Below are 26,641 nucleotides of genomic sequence, written 5' to 3'. Positions count from 1 at the left end.
CGTTTTTTTTCTTCGTGTCTTTCTTGTGCAGCTCACTCCTTCGTGCAGCGTCTGAGGCTCAACGATCACGCGCGACCCAAGATGGCCGCCAGCAGGTTGCGCCATCCTCTTCCTCCTCCTCCTCCTCCTCCTCCTCCGCCGTTGAGCGTGTTTGACTTCCTTCCTGTTCTTTTCTTCAGCATTCAGGTTGAGGTGAAGAAAACATGCCGCAGTCCGACTCGGCGCTCTGCTGCGCCCGAGCAGGTGGGTCGGCTTCCTCTTCCTGTCGATTGCGCAAATGGACTCCGTCGGGTTAGGGTTCCTTTCAGAATCCCTTCGCCGACAGTTACTAGTTACCTGGTAAACATTTTTGTTAGTAATGTAATCCAACTACCATCATGTGAAAGTGATGTAACTTGATTACTTTGAATTACTGTAATTTCTCGTGTATATTGTGCATTTCCCCCCCCCCAAAACAATTGTCAAAAGTCAATAGTGCGCATTATACATAGGTATTGGGGCAAATGGGCTAGTGGTTATAAAAAAGGTGTAGCCAACACTTTCATTCCAATATGACGGGCACATCTGACTCCGTATATGTAAACTTGTGCTCATAAGTTTACATACACTTGCAGAATTTGTCCAATATTGTTTTTGTTTTTGTTTTAAAATATGACTGAACAACAACCATTATTAATTTCTTGATGGTTATGTTTTGTTTAATGATAATGCTTTTCTGAAATGCTTGACCATTTAATTTGAATCCCATTAAAATAAAATTCAATTTTCTTTAAAGAATTGTACCCATCTTACAAATTCTACCCGGGTAATCAAACATATGAGCAAAACTGTGTGTTTTGTCATTTACTAAATACAAGTAGTGCTGTGAATTATTAAATGAGAGCAAGTCAATAAAAATAATGATGTGCTTCACTTCAGAAGAATTCATTGAAAAAAACAATTGATGTGTGTGCGCAGTCAAGTCCCGATAAAAGAAGGCAGCGGCTGCGACGCGGCGAAACAGCGGACGTGATCGGACCGTCCGCGGGCGGCGACGGCACCCCCCGGCGGAGGGGGCGGGGCCCGGCTCGCCGGCACACGCCGGACTCGGGAGAGGGCGCGCCGGAGCCGCCGATCGACGTGCGCGCGCGGACGAGACGTCGCCATGACAACAATGACGACGCGGCGCCCGCGACGTCGTCATCACGCAGAAGGACGGCGCGCACCGCCGCCGCGGAACGGTCGTCGGAAGACGAGCGCGTCTGTAGCCGTGACGACGCCTCACGCGTGAGCCACCCGCAACACGACGCCGACGCCCCCGCCGTCTGCGAAACGCCCGTTTCTAGTGACACGTCCAACATCGACCGCACAAACCTCACGCGTGACATACCCTGCGGCCGAGACACGCCCATTTCCGGCGTCACGCCCGACAGGGAAGACGCAACCCTTCGACGAGACACGCCCCACTCCAGGGTCGCGCCCCCCATCGAAGACGCGGCCCACGCTCAGAACCGGGACACGCCCAACTCCAGTGATGACGGCCGCATTCGGGACACGCCCATCTCCGATGTCGCGCCCGGCATCGAACCTTCGACGAGACACGCCCATTTCCAATGACGTCTGGCATTCAAGACATGCCCTTCACTTCTGACACGCCCCTTTCCGCTGACACCCCCATCCAAGCGACGCCGGTTTCCAGGTACACGATAACCTCCGGTCACGCGGACAACTCCGGTGAACTTAGAATGAATATCTGGCTCATTTTCAGATCATTTGATCAATAACGGAAAAGACATTTTGAAAAAAAAAATTAAAATCCATTTTGGATGCTGCCATGCTGAAACAGCCTCACTTAAGGTTTTTCAACTATTTGCGGAAACTTCTTGATGAGTTCAAATTTCTAGCAATCCTTGTTGAATTGTTCCAATAGTTGTGCAAATTCAGACATTGATTCATATCTGAGAAATATCGGCATTTATTTTGCTCTCTGCTGTATTGCAACAGGATCATGAGGCTCTCCAGAATCAGAATCATCTTCATTATTAGAGACAAGTATGGCCAAAAAACACACAAGGAATTTGTCTCCGGTCGTGGGAGCCGCTCTAGTACGACAACAGACAAGTCAATTGACAGAGAACGCTTAGGAGACATGAAGACATGGAGAAAAACAGTCACTGAGCAATAAAGGGTTAATAGTTATATGGTAATGCCGGTACAATGTATTTTATTTTATTATATTTTTTGGGACAATTGTCCTCTAGTTCGAATGACTAATATTGCAGTAGTCTGGTGGACTTCAAGGAGTGTACGCGGTTTCAAGTGACAGGTAGCGCGATAATCTGGGACTCCAGTTGGCGTTAACGCTAACGGCGGCTTGAGCGACATTTGGGAAAGAAGCAAAAAAAAAAGGAACTTTTTAAACACTAAGATGCATTTGTGTTTGTTTTCATGGGGGGGAGCAAATTAAACAATAGAAGAAAAATCCCGTAGATCCCAAAAAGTCAACAGCATCTTCACAAAATCAAACATAACGCTAAAGACATTTTGCCGTTAAAACTTTGAACGCTGTGACGTTTCTGTTCGAAACAATGATGGATAATAACTGCCACCTGATCAAATGATATGAAAATGTTGCCATCTGCTCCCGGCCGTCTGCGTTCCCATTGGTCCCTCGAGTTTGTCCACCGGTTGACGTCCGAAGGGGGCGCTAGTCTCACAACGAGCGACTTTGTACCTTTCGCCAAGAGGACAAAAAGAGATTGACGTGTTTTCTTCTTCTTCTTCTTCTTCTTCTTCTTCTCCTCCTCCTTCTTGCGCTCCTGTTTCCTCGCTAACGTCCCGGTGCCTTATTTGATGGACACCTCAGTAATAACGTCTCAATGTCGACTTTTGACCGAGGTGAAAGCAAAGGTGGCAAAAGTACTCCCGCTCGGTACTTAACGTAAAAGTACAGATATTTGTGTCCAAAAAAAAAAAAAAAATGTATACGTCCTAATTGCAGACTGAAATGTACAAAAGTAAAAAGGAATTTTTGCTTCCAATTACCAACACTAACAATTTTTGTAACCTGTCAAGATCTCTCCATTCAAATGAATTTCCCTCTTTTATTAACTTTATCTGTACAAAATGCTCAGACTGGAAATAAAAATCGTTTTCTTGTTGTTGTTTATTTTTATTTTGAGTTGTCGCCGCTTTTCGGCCTGAACTGACCGACCAAAAATGCTAAATTAGCTAATGCTAACAAATTGTATTTCTGCATGAAACAAAAACCATTTGGAACTCTTAAAATGGACGCTTGGTTAAAGACGCTTGGCTCCTTTCAAACAAACTTGAGTCGTCCTCATATTCAGGAATGAAACAAACAAAACAAAAAACCTGGACTGTGGGCTGTGACAATACCTAAATACCGTCCGGCTGCCGGTCCCGTTGGCGACGCTCGTTTCTGTTTCTCACACGTGATCACGCGACATTTCTGCCCGGGAGAACTCGTTTCGAGATCGGCGCCGGAACTGAATTTTCACGCGTGTGGCGTTTTGTGTTGAGACGATGGCAGGCGCACCACACGCAATAAGACCAAAACTCTTTGAAACGATTCATCGAATAGTCCTGAATCACCAGATCGGGATTTCTACTTAGTGGACTATATCGTTGACTCTATAGCTGAAACAATTAAGTGAATAGTTCGTAACCATTAGAAAGGAATGTTTATATAGTAGACAATAATATTTGACTGGAAGGCTGAAACGATGGATCGAATACTCCCGAATCACGAGATCGGGGTTTTTACTTAGTGGACAACATAGGAGTGGAAAGTACAAGTTCGGTTTTTCAGATGGAGGAGGTGTAAGTTCAAAACGCAAGCCGTGTCCTTGCGCAGTATTTGTAGTGGTTAGTAGTTGACTTGGCAGCCGTTTTGCTTATCGCGCCGCAGCAGCCGCCGGGCCTCGTCGCCTTCCCAGCCGGTTAATGATTGGCCGAGCCACCGGCGGCCAAGCGGAGCGCGCGGGCGGGCCGGCGCTATCGCTCGGACATGAAGCGGCACGCGCTGGCCTGCTTCCTGGCGTTCCTGTTTTGGGGCTCGGGGGCCGGCGGGGGCCCCTCGAGCGGCCCCCGCCCCGACATGACGGACCAGGAGCTGTTCTGGGGCGCCGATCAGTACCACTTGGCCGTAGTTCTGCCCGCCGCCGGGATGGACTGCTTCTGGCACTTCGCTCACCACGGGGAGAAGTTCTATCTCAGCTTCATGGTACGAGTAGGACCACTAGTGACCTTTCTCCACTACTACTACTACTATCATTGGCCCACTAGTGCACAATTAATCCTTTTTAGTCAACTAATGCGCTGCTCTAGTAACACTACTCTGCTGAACGAATGAGTATGTGTCGTGCGCTAGTAGCCTCCCTATTAAAGTCCGCGTATGGTACGCTCTTTGTCCTCACGAGTAAGAATCTGGTGCACTAGTAGGATGACTAGTAACTTTTTCCCATTCCTAGTGCCACTTTGGCCTCCTACTACGCAATTAAATCTTACTAGTAAACTACTGTGCTGCTCTAGTAACACTACAAGGCGCAACAACTAGGTATGTGTTCCACACTAGTAGCCTTTTCCTTACAATACATGTACTAGTACATGTTCTCTTCACCCTCACCAGTAGAACAACTTTGGTATAATAGTAGGACGACAAAATGTTACTAGTGAGGCCAACTCCACACGAGTTGACAACTACTACTAGTACTTCTAGTGACATACATTCTATGAGTTCGCATCTAGCACTTGACTAATAGTACTAGTAGCATGCATATGTCAACTAGTGCACAGCCTCACTGGTAACATGTAGTTGTTCTACTAGTATGCCAAAGTTGTCCGACTAAGTGTGCTGAATTCTTACTAGTGAGGAGACAGTGTACTAGTACATGGAGATTCATGAGGAGGCTACGAGTGCGGGACACATGCCTACTGCTTGGGTTTGTAGTGTTAGTGCAGCACAGTTGTTTACTAGTAGGGTTTGAGTGCATTGTAGAAGACCAAGTTGCACTAGTAGTGGAGAAACGGTACTAGTTGTCCTACGAACGCGCCCTAGTTTTTCTACAATCTTACAAGTGCGCTCAAGTCATCCCAGTGTCCTACTCGTGAGCCCAAAGAGAACACTAGTACACGGATCTTTAAAGGTGAGCATTTATTCCACATCCTCGATACCGAGCTAGCCGGCAAAAGGCGGTGAGTGGTGAAAGCTGCTGGCGCTTGTGAGCTACTAGTGTTTTTTGTGGGCGCGTGGCAGGTGCAGCGGGTGACGGGCGTGGGCCGCGACCGCCACCTGTCCGTCACGCTCAACGCGCCCAGCGGCCTGCTGCTTTCCACCGTGGACGACGCCCGCGGTCAAGTCGACCTGGACGCCCGCGAGACCGGTACGACTACTAGCCGTTCGCAAGTATTCGCTACTCGGTGACAGAAGAAAACACGCGGCCCCCCGCGTGTCTTTTGTTTGTAGGCTTACGTTTGTGTGTGTTTTTGTGCGTTTCAGGCTTCTACCAGATGTGCTTCAGCAACTTCCACAACCGCTTCGGCAGCATGCAGGTTGCCCTCAGCTTCGGCGTTTACTACGAAAAACAGCAACCGCAAGACGCCGCCGCCGCCCGGAAACTCAACGACACGCTGGCCGTCATCGAGGTCCGCCGCCGCCGACCGCCCCCCCCCCCCCAAAAAAAAAAAAACACAGTTGTGGTTTTGGCTCAAATGAAATGGAAAACTTCGGGAAACACATTTCAGAGCCTCTTTTAACGAATCACAGTGTGTTCTTCCAATCCGAACTTTCAGACCGGAACGTGCGATGCGACCGGACCGTCCGGTCTCATTCTGCTAGCCGGCCTGCTAGCTTTAGAAAGGAGGCAGTCGGTCCCCGCCGGCGAGGCTTCACGGCACCGACAGGCGCAAAAGCGACCTCCGGCCGCGGTACCGCGAGAGGTCGCGCTCGCAGGAAGCCATTTGCACTCGAAAGGACAGAGCGAAAAGCAGGAGCCGAAACGTGACAGCGTACTCGCTTTCTGGTTCAATAGGTTTCATTTCATTTCGGAATTGTACCGCGAGTTCCGATTTGATTCGAATTCGGAACTCGTTGTTTGTTGCTGTCAACGCAAACGATAGAAATGTTTTTTTGCATGGCGGCGTCTTTTTATGGTGGATTTTCAGGGTTCGGAACGATGATCCCGATCCTTCTGGCGAGCCCGTTTTTGGCCACTGGGAGGCAGCACTGTACAAAACAATAGCAGACACAGACGAAGAAATTGCTGTTTACTACGACTACGACTCAGGAAAACCATCCTATATTTTGAGGGAACATTGCTGTAATATTAGCCAATTGTCGCTGAGGATAAAGAATATATGCCTGTGAGTATTGTGATATTATCTGCGCATCACTTGATCCTAACCGTTAGCGTGTGAGTGGTGTTTTGCATTCTTTGTTAGCATGAAGCTAAGTGGACTTTGTTTGACGCGAAACTTCAGCCGGGAGCGGCCTAAAACCTCGACGCGCCTGCAAAACGAGCGAAACGGAGTTAGCCCCGTCCGCCGGATTGAAAGCGGATACTGAAGCGGCTTGTTTTGGTTTCAGGCGTCGGCGCGGCGCCTGGAGAACGCCGTCTTCCACATGTTTCGTCACTACAACTACGGTCGCGTGCGCCGCGGCGCCGACGACTTCCTGCTGACGTCCGACCGGCGCCGCGTCGGCTGCTGCTCGGCCGCCCTCGCCGTTCTGGTCGTGCTGGCGGGATATCTGCAGCTGCGCTTCCTGCAGAGCCTCTTCGGACACGACGGCGATGCCGAGCTGCGCGCCTGATGAACGCTTTTTTCTTTCTTCTTTGTTTGTTTGTTTTTTTGAAACCCTTTGACTGCCTGATCCGCCAATCAGTAGAGCACATGAATAAAGTTACATTTGAAAAGTTTGAACACTTGACCAAATTGCCCGGCACAGCCGGTCCATGTAAGTTGTCCGAACGGTAACACGCAACTCGTTTCCCCCACGCTCGGAAGCACCTACCTCGGGTCAAAAGCTTCCAAACGACAGCTTTTTTTGCAAAACAAACCAACGGCGGGCGTGTCTTGGCAAGTGACGCCGTGATTGGCTTCTGCCGGCCTCCTTTCTTTTCGCACGCTAACGCCGCGGGCGAGTTTGAACGGAGCGCGTCGGTGAATACATTCCAGCCACAAAAAAATAAATAAAAACGTGTGGAAGGTGTTTTGTAATAACATGAAATCTGGGGTGTGTGCCAAAGTGGCCACCGGGTGGCACGATGACCAGGAGTAATTGTCGTTGTCTTCAGGCCTGGACTCTCATCCAAAGTGTGACATCTGCGGTCAAGCGGAATCGGCCGAAACATCAAAGTTCCCCGCGGCGTGCGGTGAAATAAAGAGCTTTTGATAACTAAGTTGAAAGTTGATCAGATCAAATGTGTCGGAGGAGTTTGTTGAAATTGGACTTTCCGTTCGTGTTTAGGCCTTGAAAATGAAGAAGAAGAAGAAGTTCTTGCAAAGCATTCAGGACCTCGCAGAGCTCGCTGCTCCGCCCCGAATGATTCGCATTTCCCACCTGCTCGCACGCAAGTCGTGTTGCTTTCGCTTTCAGCGTGAAGAAGGCGAAAAACAAAAAGGGGTCGGACGGGTTCGCACGCCAGCTCCTCCGCTGCTCGCTTTCTCGTGTTCGTCTTCGGCCGCGTAACAATTAAGGTGACGACTTTTTCTTTTTCTTTTCTTTATTTCTGTACGTTTTTGGATGTCGTGCCATTTCCCGAGCGGGAAGATGCGCCTTCTCGCTCAACTCAAACATTTGCGCTTCCAACTGTTGCGGCGAATGTGAGAATGTTTCTTCATTTGGCAAAGCTCACCCTGAAAAGTGTGCAAATGGGAATTGAGGCCTGGTGGAAGATAGTTGTAAATAACAAAATATATAAACATACTGTATGTATATATATATATATATATATATATATAATTAAAAAGTAAATAAGAAAAATTAGTCGTGAAGGAGCTGAACATTCTTAACTCGAAAAGGTTTTGTGAAGGTTTTGAAAAGTACACGAATTGTGCAGACGAAAATGTGAATATTTCTATGGATTGTTTTTTTGGGGGGGGGGGGGGGGGGGGAATGCTGAAGAACAATAGTCACGAACCTGATCGGTTATAATGAAATGTTTCTTTCTGTATTGTAGAACAGCAACTTTTACGGAGCCCCCCTGGTGCCAAGGTATGAGAAAAATAAAATTCATTGGTAATCTGTTCCCTCAGTTTAGTAATCCGTACCCTCAATTTAGTCCTGTGTTTAGGAAACACGCAGGCTAATTGTAGCCAGTCCTGCTAGTACTGCTATATAATGATCAACCCCCTCGAGCTACAGCAATATTGCCTTTCAGTTGAAAAAAATGGGATGTAGGATATATCACGACATGACAATTTATACACAGAATTCACACGAGTAAGAATATAACATACAAATAGAATTGACTTCACTTGACAGATATACGTAGGTATACAGAGCCCCAGACATTTGCTAAACTGAGGGAACGGATTACTAAACTGAGGGTACACTTGACTAAACTGAGGGAACAGTTGACTAAACTGAGGGAACGGATTAATAAACTGAGGGTACAGTTGACTAAACTGAGGGAACAGTTGACTAAACTGAGGGAACAGTTGACTAAACTGAGGGGACAATTGACTAAACTGAGGGAACAGTTGACTAAACTGAGGGGACAATTGACTAAACTGAGGGAACAGTTTACTAAACTGAGGGTACAGTTGACTAAACTGAGGGAACAGTTGACTAAACTGAGGGAACAGTTGACTAAACTGAGGGAACAGTTGACTAAACTGAGGGAACAGTTGACTAAACTGAGGGAACAGTTGACTAAACTGAGGGAACAGTTTACTAAACTGAGGGTACAGTTGACTAAACTGAGGGAACAGTTGACTAAACTGAGGGAACAGTTGACTAAACTGAGGGGACAATTGACTAAACTGAGGGAACAGTTTACTAAACTGAGGGTACAGTTGACTAAACTGAGGGAACAGTTGACTAAACTGAGGGAACAGTTGACTAAACTGAGGGAACAGTTGACTAAACTGAGGGAACAGTTGACTAAACTGAGGGTACAGTTGACTAAACTGAGGGAACAGTTGACTAAACTGAGGGGACAATTGACTAAACTGAGGGAACAGTTGACTAAACTGAGGGTACAGTTGACTAAACTGAGGGGACAATTGACTAAACTGAGGGAACAGTTTACTAAACTGAGGGTACAGTTGACTAAACTGAGGGTACAGTTGACTAAACTGAGGGAACAGTTGACTAAACTGAGGGAACAGTTGACTAAATTGAGGGTACAGTTGACTAAACTGAGGGAACAGTTGACTAAATTGAGGGTACAGTTTACTACATTGAGGGAACATTTTACGAAATTGAGGGAACAGATTATCAATGAATTTTATTTTTCTCATACCTTGGCACCAGGGGGGCTCCGTACCAACTTTGATTTATAGGACGCGAAGAAAAAAAAGACAGACGGACGCAGTGACGTCAATCGGAAGGAATGGCAGAGTTTGGTTTTGCCGAATTTCGGGAGGTCAAAATATATCAAACTTCAAACTTGGAACTTTATCACTTTGCGACGTCATACTCAACTGATCTCGTTCAAAGGTGAAATTTACTCCGTTAAAAGCGGAACTCGATCACGTTTATCCCGCCATACCGAACTTATCCCGGTAGAAATGTTGATACTCAACCTGCGGGCGGCAGCGATACTCTTCCGTCAATGAAGTTTCGGTTTGAAAAATGCAAGTTTGAAGAATGCAAGTTTGATTCAGAGCCTCCCAATGAGGAAATTCGACTTGATGCGCCAGTCAATTGACTTGCAAGCTGGGTCGCGCGACCAATTCGACTCGTATGTCGAGGCAGCGTCGTGTTCGTTGTGTTTTTTTTGTTTTGTTTTGTTTTTTTCCGCGCTCGCGTTTTGCTCGTTTGTGACGTTGGACTTGTTTGTCGTTGCAGGCGTGTTTGGCAGCGACGACCTCGGAACCAGCAACATGACGGACGTGAGTGCGAGGACGCGACGCCGTCCGCTCCGCGTCGCGCGCGCGTGTTCATTTCCCGCGAAATGCGCGTGGCGTCTCTGATGTTTCTTTGTGTCTTTGAGGGGTATAGCTTCTATCTTATGTCTTATATGTTAAATCTTATATCTTATATGTTACATCTTCTATGTTATATGTTGTGCGTGGGTCTTTGAGGCGTGTGGCTTGGGGCGTCGACGACTCCTCGAGGTTTCGAAGCGAAAGCGTATTTGCGCGCGTGTATTCGTCTCGTCCGAGTGTGTCTTCGAGGTGTTAAAGCGCTCCGTTTGTCGCGTTCTTGTGTTTGTCAGCTGCTGCTATCGAGCGCCGAGTACGTGCTGGGCTTGTGCTCGGAAGTGTACAAAATGGCGCGGACGGCCAAGTCCAACAAGGTCCTGTGCCGGCAGGTGGGCGAGCGCGTGTCCGCTCTGGAGAAGATGGTGCTGAGCATCAAGCGGCGGCCCGACACCGCCTCGCCCGACGTCAGGGACGCCCTCGTCGACCTCGCCCGAAGTCTGACGGACGCCGCGGATTTCATGGGCAAAGTTTCCAAAGCCAACACCCTGCTCAGCATCTTCAAATCCAGCGACAACGAGTCCAAGTTCCGGGAAGTCAGCCAGAAGCTCAACGAGGACGTGCAGCTGCTGTCCGTGGCGCTGCAGATCAGCCACGGCGACGCCCTCAGGGATGGCCTCAAGACCGTCGTCGCCCAGCGCAGGGCGGCCGAGGCCGGGCGCCGCCGCCTCCGCCCGACTTTCCAACGCGAGGCCGCGTTTAGCGCCACCGACGCCGGACGGGACCCGGACCCGGACCCGGACCCGGACCCGGACCCGGACCCGGACCCGGACTCGGACCCGGACTCGGACCCGGACCCGGACCCCGCCTTGCCCGATCCCACATCGCTTCTGGCCAAGTTACTTTTGGCCACGACGACCAAGGCACCCACGCCACGTACCTCCACGATACTTGTCGGCGCGTCACCCATGACCGACGTACCTGCCCAGCGATCGTCTCAGGCCTCCTCAGGTGTCGCCCCCCCTGCGCCCGCGCTCACACCTGCGCCCATGCCCGTGCCCATGCCCATGCCCATGCCCGTGTCACCTTTCCCCGTGTCACCTTTCCCCATGTCACCTTTCCCCGTGTTCCCCTACGCCGTGGCGCCCCCTCCCCCTGTGATGGTCCTCCATCCCGCACCCGTGCTCTACCAACACCCCCCCCGCACGATCACCTCCACCGTCATCAGCTACAACCGCGCCCCCTCCAGGGCCGCCCTGAGCCTGGCGCAGCTTCATGCCTCGGTGCCGCCGCACCTGAGTTTTGTCAATAGCAACACCGTCACCAATACGTACTTCATCTGATCGGCGCCGTCGCTAATATGCTCGACCGGGGTTCTGACATTTGTGGGCTCCGAGGACGCCCCCCTAATCCTTCTTCTGCGGGTTCTTCAAAATCATCATCACTATAAGGCAATGTCGCTTCTCTGCAATACTTCCGTGCAATAAAAGACAAGGTGCAAGGCATCAAACAAAATGTCGCCGTTGTCGATGATTTGATGATCCGTGGAAGGGAGTTCAATATTTGGATTTGAATAACTTTGGGATTATTGGCTCTGGGAATAAAATACAAAAGGATTGTTAGAGTTAAGAGGGACATTTGTTAGCATTCACATCTACTGAGTAGGCTAGTTTTTGGGTGAGAATGCTGGCGGCACGGCGGTTAGCACGTCCGCCTCACAGTTCTGGGGAGCGGGGTTCAAACCCCGGCCCCGCCCGTGTGGAGTTTGCGTGTTCTCCCCGTGCCAGCGTGGGGTACTCCGGTTTCCTCCCGCATCCCAAAAGAAAGCGTGGTAGGTCGGTTGAAGACTCTAAATTGCCCGTAGGTGTGAATGTGAGTGCCAATGGTTGTTTTTGTTTGTATGTGCCCTGCGATTGGTTGGCAACCAGTTCAGGGCGTACCCCGCCTCCTGCCCGATGACAGCTGGGATAGGCTCCAGCGCGCCCGCGACCCTTGTGAGGAGAAGCGGCTCAGAAAACGGATGGATGGCGAGAACGTCCTCAGCGACCTGCGGCCTGAGCAGCAAACGGCGAGCGAGCGCCTCACCGAAGTCCCGCTGTGGAATTTGCCACAAATAGCGAGACGTCGTCACCGTCGGTTGTTTTTCCTTTCGCTTTGGTGACGCGCGACACGAGGACCGGTCGGACCGGTCGGTCCGGGCGACGGATACCGCTGCCGACGATCGGCGCGTCCGCATTCCGCTTCGTCCGCCGTCGCTTCGTCGTTTTTCAAATGCCAGTTATTTCTGATGTCTCGATGTTTTCATTGGGCGGTTCGCACGTCGCAGCGTCTCGGTTCTGGGTTTGAATCTCGGCTGCCCGCCTGCCCGTGTGGCATTTGCGCTCCTTTTCTTGCGTGGGGTTTTGCATTCTCAGCGCTTCGCCGAAGGCGCTCAATTGTCCGCAAGCGCCGACGTTCGTTTGTCTACATGGGCCGCTGCTCCGTTGCATAGTTGTTCAAATCTCCGAATGAATGTTTTCGTCTTACTCTTCGCTCGGGTGACATTTGACTCGTACACAAAACATGGGCCGGGATGGCCTCCAGTCCGAGCCCGAGGGCCAAAAACGCTTACGTCGCGAATGGATGGGTGGATTAGATAGGCCGTAACAAAGTGTGAAATTTGGTACAAGTGGGTTCGAAATCCTTGACAGTGTGAACCGATGAGTCGTCGACAGAAGGTTGCCCAAAAATATTGAACTGAGGAAAAGACCACACCGGCCGGGACATCGGTGGCCCCTTGAGGCCTCGTCGCTTTGAACCTTTTGACCTCTCCGTCTTTGGTCAGTTCGGGGCCCACATTTGACCTCAAGTGGGCCGGACCACTTCATTCATTTCACAAGCTATAAATAACAACTACTGTATTCCAAAATGTTACCCTTTGTTTTGCCGCAAATAATTACAAGCACATTCAGAAAATATCTCAATTTGTAAACATAAACTATTGTCATTTGAAAAGATAAGGAATCCCTTTTTTTTTCTTTTCAACATCTTGCAGATCAAAATTGATGTACAATTTGAATAGTATGTACCTTTTACAAAACAACGTGAAGATCTACAAATCATTTTAAATGTGCATAAATATCCATATTCATCTGCAAATCCTGACAAACTCAACTGACGCATCACAACATGCAAACCTTTCAGACTACGAAAGGAGTCAAATCAGGAGTAGCAGCTCAAGTCAGGATGAGATGCCATTTCAGTGGTAAGTGGTTGTCAGTGCGCCCTCCGGTGGTCACAAATGAACAACAGTCGTGGTCTCTTTTCCCCAGTTTTTTTGTTTTTTTGTGCAGAAAAGTCTCAGCTTTTTCGTTGCCTCTGACTATTTACATTCTTAGAATACTATCAAATGAATGTATTACATATTGAAATGTTTTTCACTCGATTTGATTTCATTCCCATTTGCGTGACTTCCGCTTCATTTGATTCTCAAAGTGGGATGCGCGCCCCCTCTGGCGGGCCGTGACGGAATGACGGGCGAGAACTGAGAACGAGCGCCCCTCGACTTTTCTCAAGTGACGTCACGATGTGCTTTTCAAGAGAATGTGAACAGCACGAATCCAATTTAACTGCTCCTCGAACAATAGCAGTGTAATACATCGACATCATATTATTCCAAACATGATGACATGTCCTACCGTCCTACACTTTTCAGGACGCACTTTTTGCCAACGCGCGCGTCTGAGACCTACTGTCTTTTTGATTTTGGTTTGTTGTGTGAGACGTCTTGTCAACGAAAAGCGATCCTTTCTCGTGACGTAACAGCAACAGGACGTCGTTATCAGGAAGTAAGGTGCAGAAGCCCGGGAGAATCTCTCACCGGTTGTCGCGCTAGTCAGGCTACGACCGACCGACTTTTCCATCTTTTGCTCGGGCTGCGCGTTCGGAGCAGTCGCAGGCCTGCCGTACCTACCTACCTCCCTCCGTCCGGTGAGCCATGAGCTGAAAGGACTTGAGCGGCGCCTGGAATACGTTGACTTCCGCACCGGTAAGCAGAAGATGCTCTTTAGCGGCTAGTGGTTAGCACTCACTTGTGAACGTCTTGGAGTTACTAGTTAGCAGCAGCTATTAGTTGGCTTGTCGACATAGCCATTAGCAGCTACTAGTTAGCACATAAGTTTAGCGACTAGTCGGTAACGCCCAGCTGTTAGCATTTATTGGATTGCATTTAACAGCGGTTCGTTGTATGCAGCTACATATTAGCGCTTAATTGAGCAGTTATCTGCAGCTCCTGGCTCTCTTTTTTTTTTTAAGTGTATTTTTTAATCTGTTTGAAGACTGGAAATTACAGACATTCAAAGAAGGTCATTTTAATTAGACTTTCACGTTGAAAAATAACTGCGATTATTATTATTATTTTTATTTTAGACTTGGCGTCGGCGATATACATCGTAATATCAAATAAATGCAGGGAAACTTATAAGAGACGTCAAACTAAGCTCACATTTGTTTCTCCCTCTCTGATTTATTGTTTCAACAGGTACTTTGTAGCTACTTTTTAGCATTTCATTTAGCAGTTATCTTTATTGATATGATAACCTGTTTGAAGGCTGTAAATTACAAACACTCAAAGAAAATAATTGTAATGAGGGCTTCACAATATTGGAAAAATTACGATTACGGCCATTACTATTTTTAATTTTTAATTTTTTTTTTTTTTTTACTTTGCGTCGGCGATTTATATCATAAATCAAATAAATACTTGGAAACCTATAGCAGATGTGAAAACCAGCACACATTTTGTTTTCCCCCGCTCTAATTTATTGTTTAAACAGTTTCTCTTCGATAGAAAACACTATATGCTCAGTAAGGAACAGAGGTATACCTTTTATTTAAATTTACTGTCGTGAGCAGGTTAATAGTCCTACCAGACTTCAAGTAAAATTTCTTTTCATCTCTAGTTACACTGTAGTATGTACTGTATATCCATTAGCACATTCTTAATAGCACTTATTTAGAAGAGTAGTAGAATAGCCAAATATTGTACTCATTTAAGAGTACTCTAGTAGTGAGTACTTCATGAGTGACTTGTGATTGCTTTTTGTTTTTTTTAAATTGGAGGATGAACGTCAAATAAAATAAAAATAACAAAATCAAATATTCATGTACAAATTCAAATTTTGCTGAGAAATAGCACTTAATCTAAAACAATACATCAAATAATAATAAAAAAAAAAGTATTCGTAAAATAACAAATGAAGGCAAAGTCAGGCCCAAGAAATGGTCTTCTACTACATTGTTTCCACTTGTTCAACAGCACAATACTGTAGGCTCACCAGGCAGAATGCAAAAACAAAACAAGGCTGCAGGTGGATCTAAAAAGTATACACCTCTCTTTAACTTTATATGCAGGTAGTAGTTTGCAGGTAGCACTCAGTTGTTATCGGCTACTAGTTAGTAGTTACTGGTTAGCACTTAACAGGTTACGTTAGCAGTTACTTGTGTGCCTAACACAAGTTGAGCAGCTAGTTTTCAGGTAACGGATATCAAAATCATTGAAAAAATTGATTTGATCTGTTATATTTGTTTTGTAATTGGGTCAACGAGAGAAAAAGCTACCTTTCAAGGGCTATTTGATATTTTTTTGAGAGTTAGTAATAGCCTTTACTGCAGTTTGATCTCATGAGGACTATAATTTACATCACAAGTGCATGTTTCTGTACTGTGTGCATGGATTACAGTAATCACTCGCGGTATTCAGTGCATTGCAGATTTTCTATAAAGTGTATTTGCTCACCTTCACATCTCTGATACAGTCAGCTTTATAGGCTAAATTATTTCAACATGGCAGCAATGACTACCAGAAGGTCAACTGGGGTCTTGTTTTTAGCAGAAAAAGAAACCTTACTTGAGTACCTTAAAAACAAAAAGAAACAAAAAGTCAGAGTTTTATGAAAGAAATCTACAAATACCAACCTTAGCTTGACGGATAGCTAATGCACACACTCATAATAATATCGACAGGCACAAATTCAAGTAAAGAGCAACGCTTAGCTTGATTTTCTACAGCACTGTAGTTTAAAACATCGCTGCAATGAATTAAGGGTAATGCTTTTTGCTGACTAAATTGCAGGCCTGCCTGCATGATGAATGGTGTAAAACAGGGGTGTCAAACTCATTTTTGCTGGAGCCACATTGCGGTTAGGGTTTCCCTTAGAGAGCTGGTATGACTGTGAAACCATAAAAATGTTTAATCACCTCACCATATTATTACAGCACACACACACACACACACACACAATAGACAACAAATTGATGGACAACTAGTTTTGAAATCAGAAGTCGAGGATGCGTTTGTGAAGTGAAATGATGACATCTATGCGCCCTCCAGATGGAGGCCATGGAGGTGGACTCCCTCCAGCGCAGCGCAGGCGGCCCTCCCGTCGTCCTCGCTGCATCTCTCATCGTCTCCGACTCGGGCAGCAGCACCGAAGTGGACGAGGACGACGGCACGGGCGGCGGCGAGGGGGGAGCGCGGGCCGTGTTCTTGCCCAGACTTCCCGCCACCTGGGCTTTCAGTCAGAGGAGTACGGGCCGAGGGGGCGCCGCCGTCGCCACACAGTCGCCGCCCCCGCGGAGGCGGGTCAGGTGAGCTGATGCCTTTGTTGTTAAAACTGCACGGTAATCGCCCGCATATTCGTGGTTCGCCATTTGTAAGTTCACTGACAGGGAATGTCTGTAGTAATTAGGCTGTCTTTTGGTCAAATGCTTTTGGCCACATCAAGAAAATAAAGTTGTGTTGGTTTTACTTTTTTTTTTACGGCGTGTAGCCAGTGGCTAGGGTCCTAAAGTCAGGTAGCCGTGCAGTGCCTGTTGTATTGTTCAGAAAAGAAAAAAATATATATATATTTTTTTCAAATCTAAAAACATTTTATGCTGTATACAGCATGGGGAAATCCTAATAATACTACTATTATTTAAAATGTGCATTTCGCATAGAGTTAATTATTTTAATGTAAATGTGTTGTTGTTTAAAATTTTTGCTGGTCATTAGCATTACAGACAATTTTCATCGTGCATGACGAGTGTTGATGAGGTACGCATTGTTTTAAACAATTAGTTTTTTCATGATTTCAAATTCTCCAATGTTTTTTTGTTGTTGTTACATATAATATGCATGCATTCATGGTCATGCTGTACCTCCCCCAAAAAGTGTGCTGGTGCGAGCCCTGGATCAAAAACCAAATGATATTTGGCCAAAAGGAACTTCCTGATTTGCCTCCTCCTGGTGCCTCCAGACAGGGCTTCCGGGTGCACTACTCCAGCCAGACCGCCGCGTCCTCCAGAGCCTTCCCCGACTTCCTGCTGCGAGCGCCCGCCGCCGCTGCCGGGGCCGAGCCGACGTCCAGCAGCACAGAGTCCAGCGAGTCTGACGAGGAAGAGCTGGGTGAGGTGGCGCCGGCCGCCGTCCATCCAGCCCTACCCGCCCTGCCCGCTCACCCTCGCCTTGACAGCTCCGATGAGAGCGCAGGGGCGCCGCAAGCTGCCGCCACGCCCCCTCGTGAGTGTCACTTTCTGATTGGAAGACGGCTTTGTTCTTTTGTTTTGGCTCAGCTTTGTTGTGTTCAGCTGCAGACGTCCAACGAGAGGAAGAAGTAGGAGGAGGTAATGGATGTTCTGGTGTACAGGTAACATGACAACGGGGTCAAACTGTTCTGATCAATCGCACAAATGCGGAGTCCAGATGAACAGTCAACATTTCTTTCCCACGTTGAAGCGTCGTCGTCTGAGTTTCCAGCCGCCCGCTGCGCCGGCGTCCCAGAGCGAGGAGGGCGAGGGCGACACGTGCAGCATCTGCTTCGAGGCGTGGACGGCAGCGGGCGACCATCGCATCGCCGCCCTGCGCTGCGGACATCTTTTCGGATTCACCTGCATCCAGAGATGGCTGACCTCTCAGCGCTCTGCTGCCAAATGTCCGCAGGTCGGTGACAGCCGTCTGCCGGGTGTCTGCATGCCGCCTGGCTGACCCGTCTGTCAGAAACAAAACCCTCTTTAATGGCCAAGCACTGTGGAGCAGCACTTTGACAAATTGTGAACAATTTAAAAAAAAAAAAGCTTCAACTTGTTTCTTGCCGCTGCCATCTGCAGTTTACGGTCAAAGTAAACCTGAAGAGAATTATTTAGAATGTATTTAGAGCAACCACATAACTTTGAGATGCCATAGGCAGGCTAATGTCTGTAACTGTAACTAACTGTAGTAAAAATAAGTTACTTAATTGACAACTTACTGTACCACTTAATGACTTTCTGAAATTGGCTGCTGGTCAGGATTTGACGCCTGATATTGATGCACTTGTGAAGGCTAAAAGATGCCAACTTTCCGGAGCCTAAAAATACTACTGCCCTACTTCATTTAAAATGCTGTGCTAACTTTGCACTACTGTTCCGTGAAAATGTATACCTACTGTAGAAATATTTTAAAACCTTGAATATTAAAAAAAAAAAAAAAAAACAGCTTTACACTTCTGCTGAAATTGCACTAATTTTTGTTTAGAAATTTTAGATTGCTCATTAGATTTGCAACAAGATAATAGAAAATAAATGAATATTTTCCAAATGTTCTTGTAATTATTTACCCCCAAACAATGGGAAACATTTGGAGTAGTCGTTCTTTCTAGCTTATTCGGCCACGAATATAGCGGTCCGGCCCGCTTGAGATCAAATTGGGGTGACTGTGGCCCCGGAACTCAAATTTGAGTTTTACTGGCCTGGCGCGGCGTCTGCGTTGTGATGTAGGTCCTCACGAGCTCTTCCTTCTCGCTGCCAGTGCAACAAGAAGGCGAAGCGCTCAGACATCTTGCTGCTGTACGCCCCCAAGCTGAGAGTCATGGACAACAGCGAGCACGAGAGCCTCAAGAGGTAAAACGTCCGTTGAGCTTTTGCGCCGCTTCACTGCCGACCGCTGCGTGCTCAGCTCCTGTGTGCGTGTGTGCGTGCAGGTCTCTGGAGGAGGAGCAGTCTCTGAGGAGGAAGGCCGAGCTGGAATCGGCTCAGTACAAACTCAAACTTCAGGTGATCACCAACAAGTTTGGTCAAGCTCAACAGGAACTGCAGGTGTGTACTTCCTGTTTCCAGAGTAAAAACCAAGTCTTCCGCAGACACCCGACGGTGTCGCTCTTTTTGTCCGAGCAGGAGATGAAAGCTAAGATGGTTCAAGCTGGCGGGAGCTCAGCTGCCGCCTCCCCGCCTCGGTGGTTTCCCAGGTCCCACTTGGTGGCGCCGTACAGCTTCTACGATGCGGTGATTGTGTCGCCCAACGGAGGCTGCCGAGTTTTGGCCCACTGTGAATCGCTCAACTGTCTGCTGGCCTCGCAGCCTTCAGCTCACACCGCACTCCTGCCTGGTAAGACCGCGCTGCCTTCTCCTCCTCTTCCTCTCCTGCCTGGCAAGACACTGCTGGCCTCTGCTTCCCCTTCTCCTCTTATTTCTACTCTGTCACCTCACCCCACACTCCTGCCCCTCAGGCTACGGTGTGAAGAAGGTGAGCCTGGCCCACATCAGGTCCAGTCAGTACGTTCCCATCCATGGGGCTCAGATCCGAGGTTTGTGCTTCAACCGGCAGAACGACGGACTGCTGCTGTCCGCCTCTCTGGACAGCACCCTCAAACTCACAAGGTAACGTGCCCGTCAGCGGCCTCCAGTGGTTATCTGGTGTATTGCGCGTAACCTCCTCCGTTGGCAGCCTGCTGGCCAACACTGTGGTCCAGACGTACAACGCGGGGAAGCCGGTGTGGAGCTGCTGCTGGTGCGTGGACGACCCCAACTACGTCTACGCGGGGCTCAGCAACGGCTCCGTTCTGCTCTACGACGTCAGAGACACCAGTGCCCACGTGCAGGAGCTCCAGCCGCTGCGCTCCAGGTGCTCACGACTTCTCAATGGCGCCCGCGGCTCCACATCTTCAGCTTAGGGTTCAACTTCTTGAACTTTTTTTGTACTTTTGTTTTCTTCAACCACTTCTAGGGCTTCTACTTTTTCAACTTAGTTTTCTTCAACTACAACCCCAATTCCAATGAAGTTGGGACGTTGTGTTAAACAAATAAAAACAGAATACAATGATTTGCAAGTCATGTTCAACCTATATTTAATTGAATACACTACAAAGAAGATATTTAAAGTTCAAACTGATAAACTTGATTGTTTTTAGCAAATAATCATGAACTTAGAATTGGATGGCTGCAACACGTACAATTGCAAGAAATTTAGGGATTTCGTCATCTACGGTCCATAATATCATCAAAAGGTTCATAGAATCTGGAGAAATCACTGCATGGAAGGGGCAAGGCCGAAAACCAACATTAAATGCCCGTGACCTTCGATCCCTCGGTTGGCACTGCATCAAAAACTGACATCAATGTGTAAAGGATATCACCACATGGGCTCAGGAACACTTTAGAAAACCAATGTCAGTAAATAGAGTTCGGCGCAACAACCGTAAATGCAACTTGAAACTCTACTATGCAAAGCAAAAGCCATTTGTCAACAACACCCAGAAACGTTGCCGGCTTTTCTCGGCCCGAGCTCATCTAAGATAGATCGATGCAAAGTGGAAAAGTGTTCTGCGGTCCGACAAGTCCACATTTCAAATTGTTTTTGGAAAATTGTGGACGTCGTGTCCTCCGGGCCAAAGAGGGAAAAGAACCATCTGGACTGTTATGGACGCCAAGTTCAAAAGCCGCATGTGTGATGGTATGGGGCTGTGTTAGTGCCAATGGCATGGGTAACGTTTATTGAATGTTAAAAGAAAAGGTGATATAACACAGTGGTAAACATGACCCTGTCCCAGCTTTTTGGGAACGTGTTGCAGCCATCAAATTCTAAGTTAACAATTATTTGCTGAAAACAATCAAGTTGATCAGTTTGAACATTAAATATCTTTGTCTTTGTAGTGTATTCAATTAAATTTCGGTCGAACATGATTTGCAAATCATTGTATTCTGTTTTTATTTGTTCAACACAACGTCCCAACTTCATTGGAATTTGGGGTTTGTACTTCGTCAACTTGTTCAAGTACTTCAACTAATACTACCTTTTCTACCTCCTACCCTACGTTTTTCAGCCTCTACTCATTCTATTTGTTCAACTTTTTCTTTTAACTCTAACTTGAACTACTTCAATTTCATTTCCAACTCCTTCTACTCATTCAACCTAAGCTTTTTCTTCAACTTCTTTGTAACTCCAACATTTTCAACTACTTGTAATTCTTCTCCAACTTTGTATTTATTTAATTTTATTTGAATTTGTTTAACCAGGATGGCCTCATTGAGCTTAAGCTTACAAGCGTGCCCTGGTCCCGGACAGCAAGTAGTCATGGAACACAAACAAACAATACACAATAAATAAAAAGGCACATATCCTTTTTCTTTAACACGTGTCCTTTCTTGGTACCTCTTTGTAGCATTTTTATTTTATTTATTATTTATTTGTTTTTTTTTTAAATTTGTCTTTTGTTAACAAAGTGTTTTCCTACAAATCAAAAAACGAAATCTGTGACTTGTTGTTTCAGGGCGCCGGTGGCTTCGCTGTGCTACATCCCTCGCGCGGCGTCCAGTTCGTTCCCGTGCGGCGGACTGATCGCCGGCACGCTGGAGGGCGGCTACTTCTGGGAGCACGTCGGCGAGAGCACGTACAAGCCGCACGTCTTGCCGCTGGAGGCGGGAAGCTGCACCGACATCCAGGTGGAGACTGAGAGCCGACACTGCCTGGTCACGTACCGAGCCGGTGAGACGCCGCCGCCATAGCCGCGCAGGACGACCAGTTGTCAACTCATTTTCAGGAGATGTCGCAAAATATTTGCTGCTTAATGAGGTTGATATCATGCATAATTAAAGAGAACATGACGAAGGTGACACACGCACTGCAAAGATTGGTCTTGAAAATACATGGACGCAAGTAAAGAAATGAGGACTATCCATCCATCCATTTTTTTCTTTATTTATTCTATTCAAGACAGTGGTTCTTAGCCTGGGTTCAATGGAACTCCGGGGTTCGGTCCATCGGGCTCAGGGTTTCAGCGGAGGTCAAGACATATGTGTTCCGCTCACCCACTTGTGTGATTCGTCACGAGTTATCAGAACAACAACGCGCTCAGCATTTTGGCATCACCAAATCCAAGAAAGCCTTGGAGATGCTCATACTCTTTGTTACCACGTGTCTTTGCGAGCATTCTTTGTGGAGGATGGTAGACATTAAAAGGAAGAAAAGGAAAAGTCTTGTTGTTAAAAAGGTATGAGAGTGGCACCTGCCAATGTGAAGCTGAGCATTCCTGATTTATAATATGTTGGTTTTGTTCTTTGAACACTGCAATTTCTGTATGCAACTGATGGTTCATTTTGTCCACTGTAGCATGCGGGGGGGGGGGGGGGGAAACCCCAAAAAACAGACGTAAGAGCCAATTTGTTGACGACAACACATCCCTACAACCCATTAGGTCGCATGTGTGCCCAAATAGGTCACACTCTATAGAGTCCTGAAAGTGTCAAGTTGGCATCAGTGAAGACATATATTTCAATATACAACGTACATTCCTGGAAACCTGGTCGGATTGCCAGACACGCTAATGCCTTGAAATACAAGTGACGCGACTCACGAGGTTTCGAAAGCCATCGTCCCAACGATTGTTTGCGTTGACTTGTGAGCGTAAACTTCAGATACGAGCGCTGTAAGGTGGCACTGAATTGATCTCACTTTGCAGTAAGCAGCATTTGGGCAGATGGTGAATGGTTCGTCCAAAAAAGCGACTTCAGGCTATTTAATGCCTCTCCCAGCTGAAGTTTACTTTCAAATAAAAAAATAAAATCCGGCCTCGCCTGTGTGGAGTTTGCATGTTCTCCCCGTGCCCGTGTGGGTTTTCTCCGGGTACTCAGTTTTCCTCCCACATTCCAAAAACATGCACAGCAGGTTAATTGAAGACTCTAAATTGCCCATATATGCAAATGGTTTTGTTTCTATGTGCCCTGCGATTGGCTGGCGACCAGTTAAGGGTGTACCCCGCCTCTCGCCCGGAGTCAGCTGGGATAGGCGCCAGCACGCCCGCAACCCGCGTGCGGGTAAGCGGTACAGAAAGTGGAATTATTTATTATACTACCCCTGGTGGCCAAGGTGGGCATGCCAGAAGGCGCAGACAATGAATTGAATTGAAGCATTAACTCATGATGCACAAACTTTTTCTTTAAATTCAATGTATGTACGTTATTACTGTTTTTACACAGGACGATATTAGAGCTCTATATTTCCTTATTAATAACACATAAAACGTATAGGTGTATTAAACTCGTATGTCAAGGCACCACTCGTTCCCCCACTGGATATTTGTTTTATTGTATTTTTATTTATCTTTTGTTCATTTGCTTTTCTCCTCTCCAAAATGTAGAAAAGAACATTGCCATAAATTTCGTGTAATTTTAAGGAAATGACAGTATGGTTATCAGGATGTAGAATTTGTCCATAACGCACACCACTGTAGGCCTTTTCTTTCTGCGCATTTGAGATTCATCCTGAAATTTCACCCCAAAGCCCAATAATTCAAGCTTTTTGTGAGTGCAGTGGACCAGGCCGCCAAAAGCGAACATCTGTGGATAATTGACTCTCATTATAAATGCATTGGGGTGGTGTTTATTTTTAAATAAATAAACCCAAAATTGTCTTAAGTGGGGATAAACCAAACCACCAATATGTGAATCCGCAGCTGTCAGTCTGCAAGTATGCGGGGGTCCACTGTACTGTCCTACGTCCTGCACTTTGTGTCATTATGTTGGTGAAAGGTGCTATACAAATAAATCTTTGCTGGCTCGCACCGTCCCCGCAGGCCGCGGTCACCCGACGGTGCGCTGCGTCCTGATGGCGCTGACGCGGACCCCGCAGCAGGATGCCGGCGAGCCGCCCGGCTGCTCCTGCTCGCCCGTCCAGACCTTCAGCGCCGGCTCGTCCTGCAAACTCCTCACCAAGAACGCCATCTTTGCCGGCCCGCACGGAGGCGGAGCTCTGGTGTGCGCCGGAGACGAGGCGTCGCAATCGACCATGGTACGCCCGGAAAATGCACGGCGGCCGCAAATGATCTTTACAAATTGGTGCTGCATATTCGTGGTTTGCAAGTCACAAAGTGACTTATTTGTTTTTTTTTATGTGGAATCTATTCACCGAAAAACTCACAAAACTCGCCATTTAAATAACACTTGAAGATAACATAAGAATTACACCTTGGGGAGTTAAAACAGCCAAGCAACTGCCTAAAGAAAGGCCCCGCTAGCAATGTAGGACCTTGTATTGTTTGAAATCACTGATGTAAAAAAACAAAAACAAAAAACTTGGAGAGATTTATAGTTTGGCTTTCTTTTCAGGGCGCACTACTTCTGACTTTTGTGGTTATCTCCCTGAAGTAAGAAAATACATAAAACACCTTGAGGCTGATCAGCTGGCTCTTTATTTTCGAGAGACTACGCGACCTGTTGGCGTCTTATATCCTCGGCGCCGTCTCAGATGAGGCCGATAACTGCAGTGTCGTATGCGAACTTCAGGAGTTTGACTGTCGGGTACGTTGATGTGTCGTCGTTCGTGTAGAGAGAGAGAGAGAAGAGCAGCGGAGAGAGGGCGCATCCTTGGGGCGCCCGGGTGCTGGTGGTGCATGTGGATGAGGTGGTGTCCCCCAACATCACCTACTGTGTCCTGCCCGTCGGTGAAAAGTAAATCTGTCTGTTTTATACTGCCCTCATGTGGCCAAGGTGGGCACACCAGAAGGGGCAGCATTCAATTGTGACAAAATCGGTATTTTTTTGGGGGTGTAACGCATTAATCCCAATTAAATATAATTAGTTAAAAAAATAACATGATTTAATTTAATTTTGTTCCACGTGATGCGAACCTTTGTCAGTGCACGGTTTCCTGGTACGGCAATTACACTGACGCGCACGTCAAAGCTCTTGCTGCCAAAACGGAATTGAAAATGGAAATTGGATGAAACAGTGGTGCTAGCTAGGACAGACGGGAGACAAATTTCATTTAAAAAAAAAAAAAAAAAAAAAAAAAAAAAAAAACTAAAAATATCCGACGGAAGCCTTGATGAGCGTGCAAATTGTGGATGTGCACCAATGGAAGCACTTTAACCCTCCGACATGTGGTCCAACTTTTCAACTGGCAATGCTGTTCTTGAAGGGGCGGAAAAAAAACCTGTCCTAAAATGGCACTTTAACTATAGGTGTTTAATTTTAGCCAGGAATATTTTCTCTTAATTGTTCTACCTTTCTATATTTGAAATGCAATTAATTAAATTTGTCCAGAGTTAACAATATTCGTCTGTGTCAATTATTTCATTCTGTCGTCACCATTTAATTTAAGCCGTGTTGCTTTTTCGGACAAATATTCTTCAATGATTAAAATGTGATGACTTGAGATTCATTAATCACAAAGCCTCCAATTAATGAAATGAACTTTTTTAATCTAGTTAGCTGAGATAGACGCCAGCACGTCCGTGGTACGGAAAATGTATGGATGGATAGTTTTTCTATATCTATTTAATGATGTCATGACTGTCTACTGTGCACTCCCAGACGCTCACACGCAGACTAACAGGTGAACCTGACTCCATTCACTAGGCCACGCCCCTTAAAGACATGAATCTACAGTATGTACAGTAATTGCACTTTTTAAAACCAGTTTATTTCTTGACATTCTCTTTTATGTTTTTAGACAATACAGTGCTGTTTTTCTCGCTGGAACCGATTAATGGAATTTCAATTCATTACAATGCGGAAAGTGATTTTGATGTACGAGTCCTGAAGCTCCACTTTCTGTTTGAAGATCTGCTACTTCCTGTGGCTCTCGAATAAATGAACTGAATATTTGCACTTGATTGTCAGGTGTGGGAGGTGTCCAGCGGCGCACTCCTGCAGAAGCTTCCGGCCGACCTGCCCGTGCTGGACATCTCTCCGTTCACGGTGAATGGCGAGCACTTCCTGGCCTCGCTGACGGAGAAGATGCTAAAGCTCTACAAGTGGAAGTGAACGAGCGCAAAGACTCCGACGAAGCGCTAAAACCAAAAGTGGACGCGAGGCGGCGCCAGGTAGACTCTGATCATCATGTTAGCCGTTCGTTCTCCCCCACTTTTTATGGACGGTACTGCACATCTGGATATGAAATCCTCGAATTTTTTAATGGGAGGAAGGAAAGAGAAGGTTTCAGGGTCTTTCAACAGACGCCTCATGTCCGAGCGGCCTTGGACTCAGCACCAGCCTAAAGTGGTCATCAGTGGTTTGTACAGCAAGCCACCCTTACAAAACTTTTCATGTCTTCAAATGTTGTCTATGTGCACGATGTCTGTACCATGATGTACGATTGTTTTATACGTGTCATTTCATTGTTTCTCGAGCAAGTGAATAAAAAAAAAAAAGATATTTTCAGTCTGGTTTGAAGTGTCGGAGTCCAACAAAGCAGATGGAGTTTATGGAGTTTCAGGGTCATTTTCATAAAATTTTCCATATATATATATATATACATATATATACATACATATATATATAT

At 46.8% G+C, this 26,641-nt stretch overlaps 3 protein-coding genes across 11 annotated transcripts in view; all 3 read left to right on the top strand.

The window, feature by feature from the left end:
* ankrd27 (ankyrin repeat domain 27 (VPS9 domain)) overlaps positions 1-3,139 on the top strand; it is a 31,993-nt gene extending 28,854 nt beyond the window's left edge. For all 3 annotated transcript variants that reach the window (XM_061676949.1, XM_061676948.1, XM_061676947.1), the window contains exons 26-28: positions 32-95; positions 180-243; positions 958-3,139. In XM_061676949.1, the coding sequence (XP_061532933.1) occupies positions 32-95; positions 180-243; positions 958-1,596 (767 nt within the window). In that variant the 3' untranslated portion in view covers positions 1,597-3,139. The remainder of the gene's footprint in view (positions 1-31; positions 96-179; positions 244-957) is intronic.
* A 3,694-nt stretch (positions 3,140-6,833) lies between these two features.
* LOC133402617 (uncharacterized) lies at positions 6,834-11,633 on the top strand. 3 transcript variants are annotated; one of them, XM_061676557.1, is made up of 4 exons: positions 7,681-7,698; positions 8,181-8,215; positions 10,016-10,059; positions 10,386-11,623. In XM_061676557.1, the coding sequence occupies exons 3-4, from the start codon at positions 10,051-10,053 to the stop codon at positions 11,430-11,432; spliced, it is 1,056 nt and encodes a 351-aa protein (XP_061532541.1). In that variant the 5' UTR covers positions 7,681-7,698; positions 8,181-8,215; positions 10,016-10,050; the 3' UTR covers positions 11,433-11,623. The 3 variants fall into 3 exon arrangements, with proteins under 3 accessions (XP_061532542.1, XP_061532540.1, XP_061532541.1); XM_061676558.1 differs by lacking the exon at positions 8,181-8,215 and having other exon boundaries at positions 6,834-7,698; positions 10,482-11,633; XM_061676556.1 differs by lacking the exon at positions 8,181-8,215 and having other exon boundaries at positions 7,096-7,698.
* A 534-nt stretch (positions 11,634-12,167) lies between these two features.
* On the top strand, positions 12,168-26,514 carry rfwd3 (ring finger and WD repeat domain 3). 5 transcript variants are annotated; one of them, XM_061677582.1, is made up of 14 exons: positions 12,168-12,908; positions 13,273-14,116; positions 16,460-16,716; positions 17,367-17,629; positions 17,698-17,756; positions 17,846-18,049; positions 18,896-18,987; positions 19,068-19,182; positions 19,261-19,471; positions 19,593-19,743; positions 19,811-19,987; positions 21,633-21,847; positions 23,934-24,148; positions 25,981-26,514. In XM_061677582.1, the coding sequence occupies exons 3-14, from the start codon at positions 16,460-16,462 to the stop codon at positions 26,122-26,124; spliced, it is 2,103 nt and encodes a 700-aa protein (XP_061533566.1). In that variant the 5' UTR covers positions 12,168-12,908; positions 13,273-14,116; the 3' UTR covers positions 26,125-26,514. The 5 variants fall into 5 exon arrangements, with proteins under 5 accessions (XP_061533566.1, XP_061533567.1, XP_061533569.1 ...); XM_061677583.1 differs by having other exon boundaries at positions 12,168-13,916; positions 14,021-14,116; XM_061677585.1 differs by adding an exon at positions 25,672-25,745 and having other exon boundaries at positions 12,168-14,116; positions 25,981-26,071.
* The last annotated feature ends 127 nt before the right edge of the window (positions 26,515-26,641 follow it).

This window comes from Phycodurus eques, chromosome 5 (assembly GCF_024500275.1).
Source record: "Phycodurus eques isolate BA_2022a chromosome 5, UOR_Pequ_1.1, whole genome shotgun sequence".
Classification (NCBI taxonomy): Eukaryota; Metazoa; Chordata; class Actinopteri; order Syngnathiformes; family Syngnathidae; genus Phycodurus; species Phycodurus eques.
The sequence above is the reverse complement of the archived record's forward strand: the minus strand, read 5'-3'. Positions and strand labels throughout refer to the sequence as shown.

Bases quoted from the DNA above. Each gene is read 5' to 3' on its own strand.
- rfwd3 (XM_061677582.1), top strand. From the start codon at position 16,460: ATGGAGGCCATGGAGGTGGACTCCCTCCAGCGCAGCGCAGGCGGCCCT. The intron at 17,630-17,697 runs GTGAGTGTCACT...TGTTGTGTTCAG, and splicing joins AGCTGCCGCCACGCCCCCTC to CTGCAGACGTCCAACGAGAG. The intron at 17,757-17,845 runs GTAACATGACAA...CCCACGTTGAAG, and splicing joins ATGGATGTTCTGGTGTACAG to CGTCGTCGTCTGAGTTTCCA.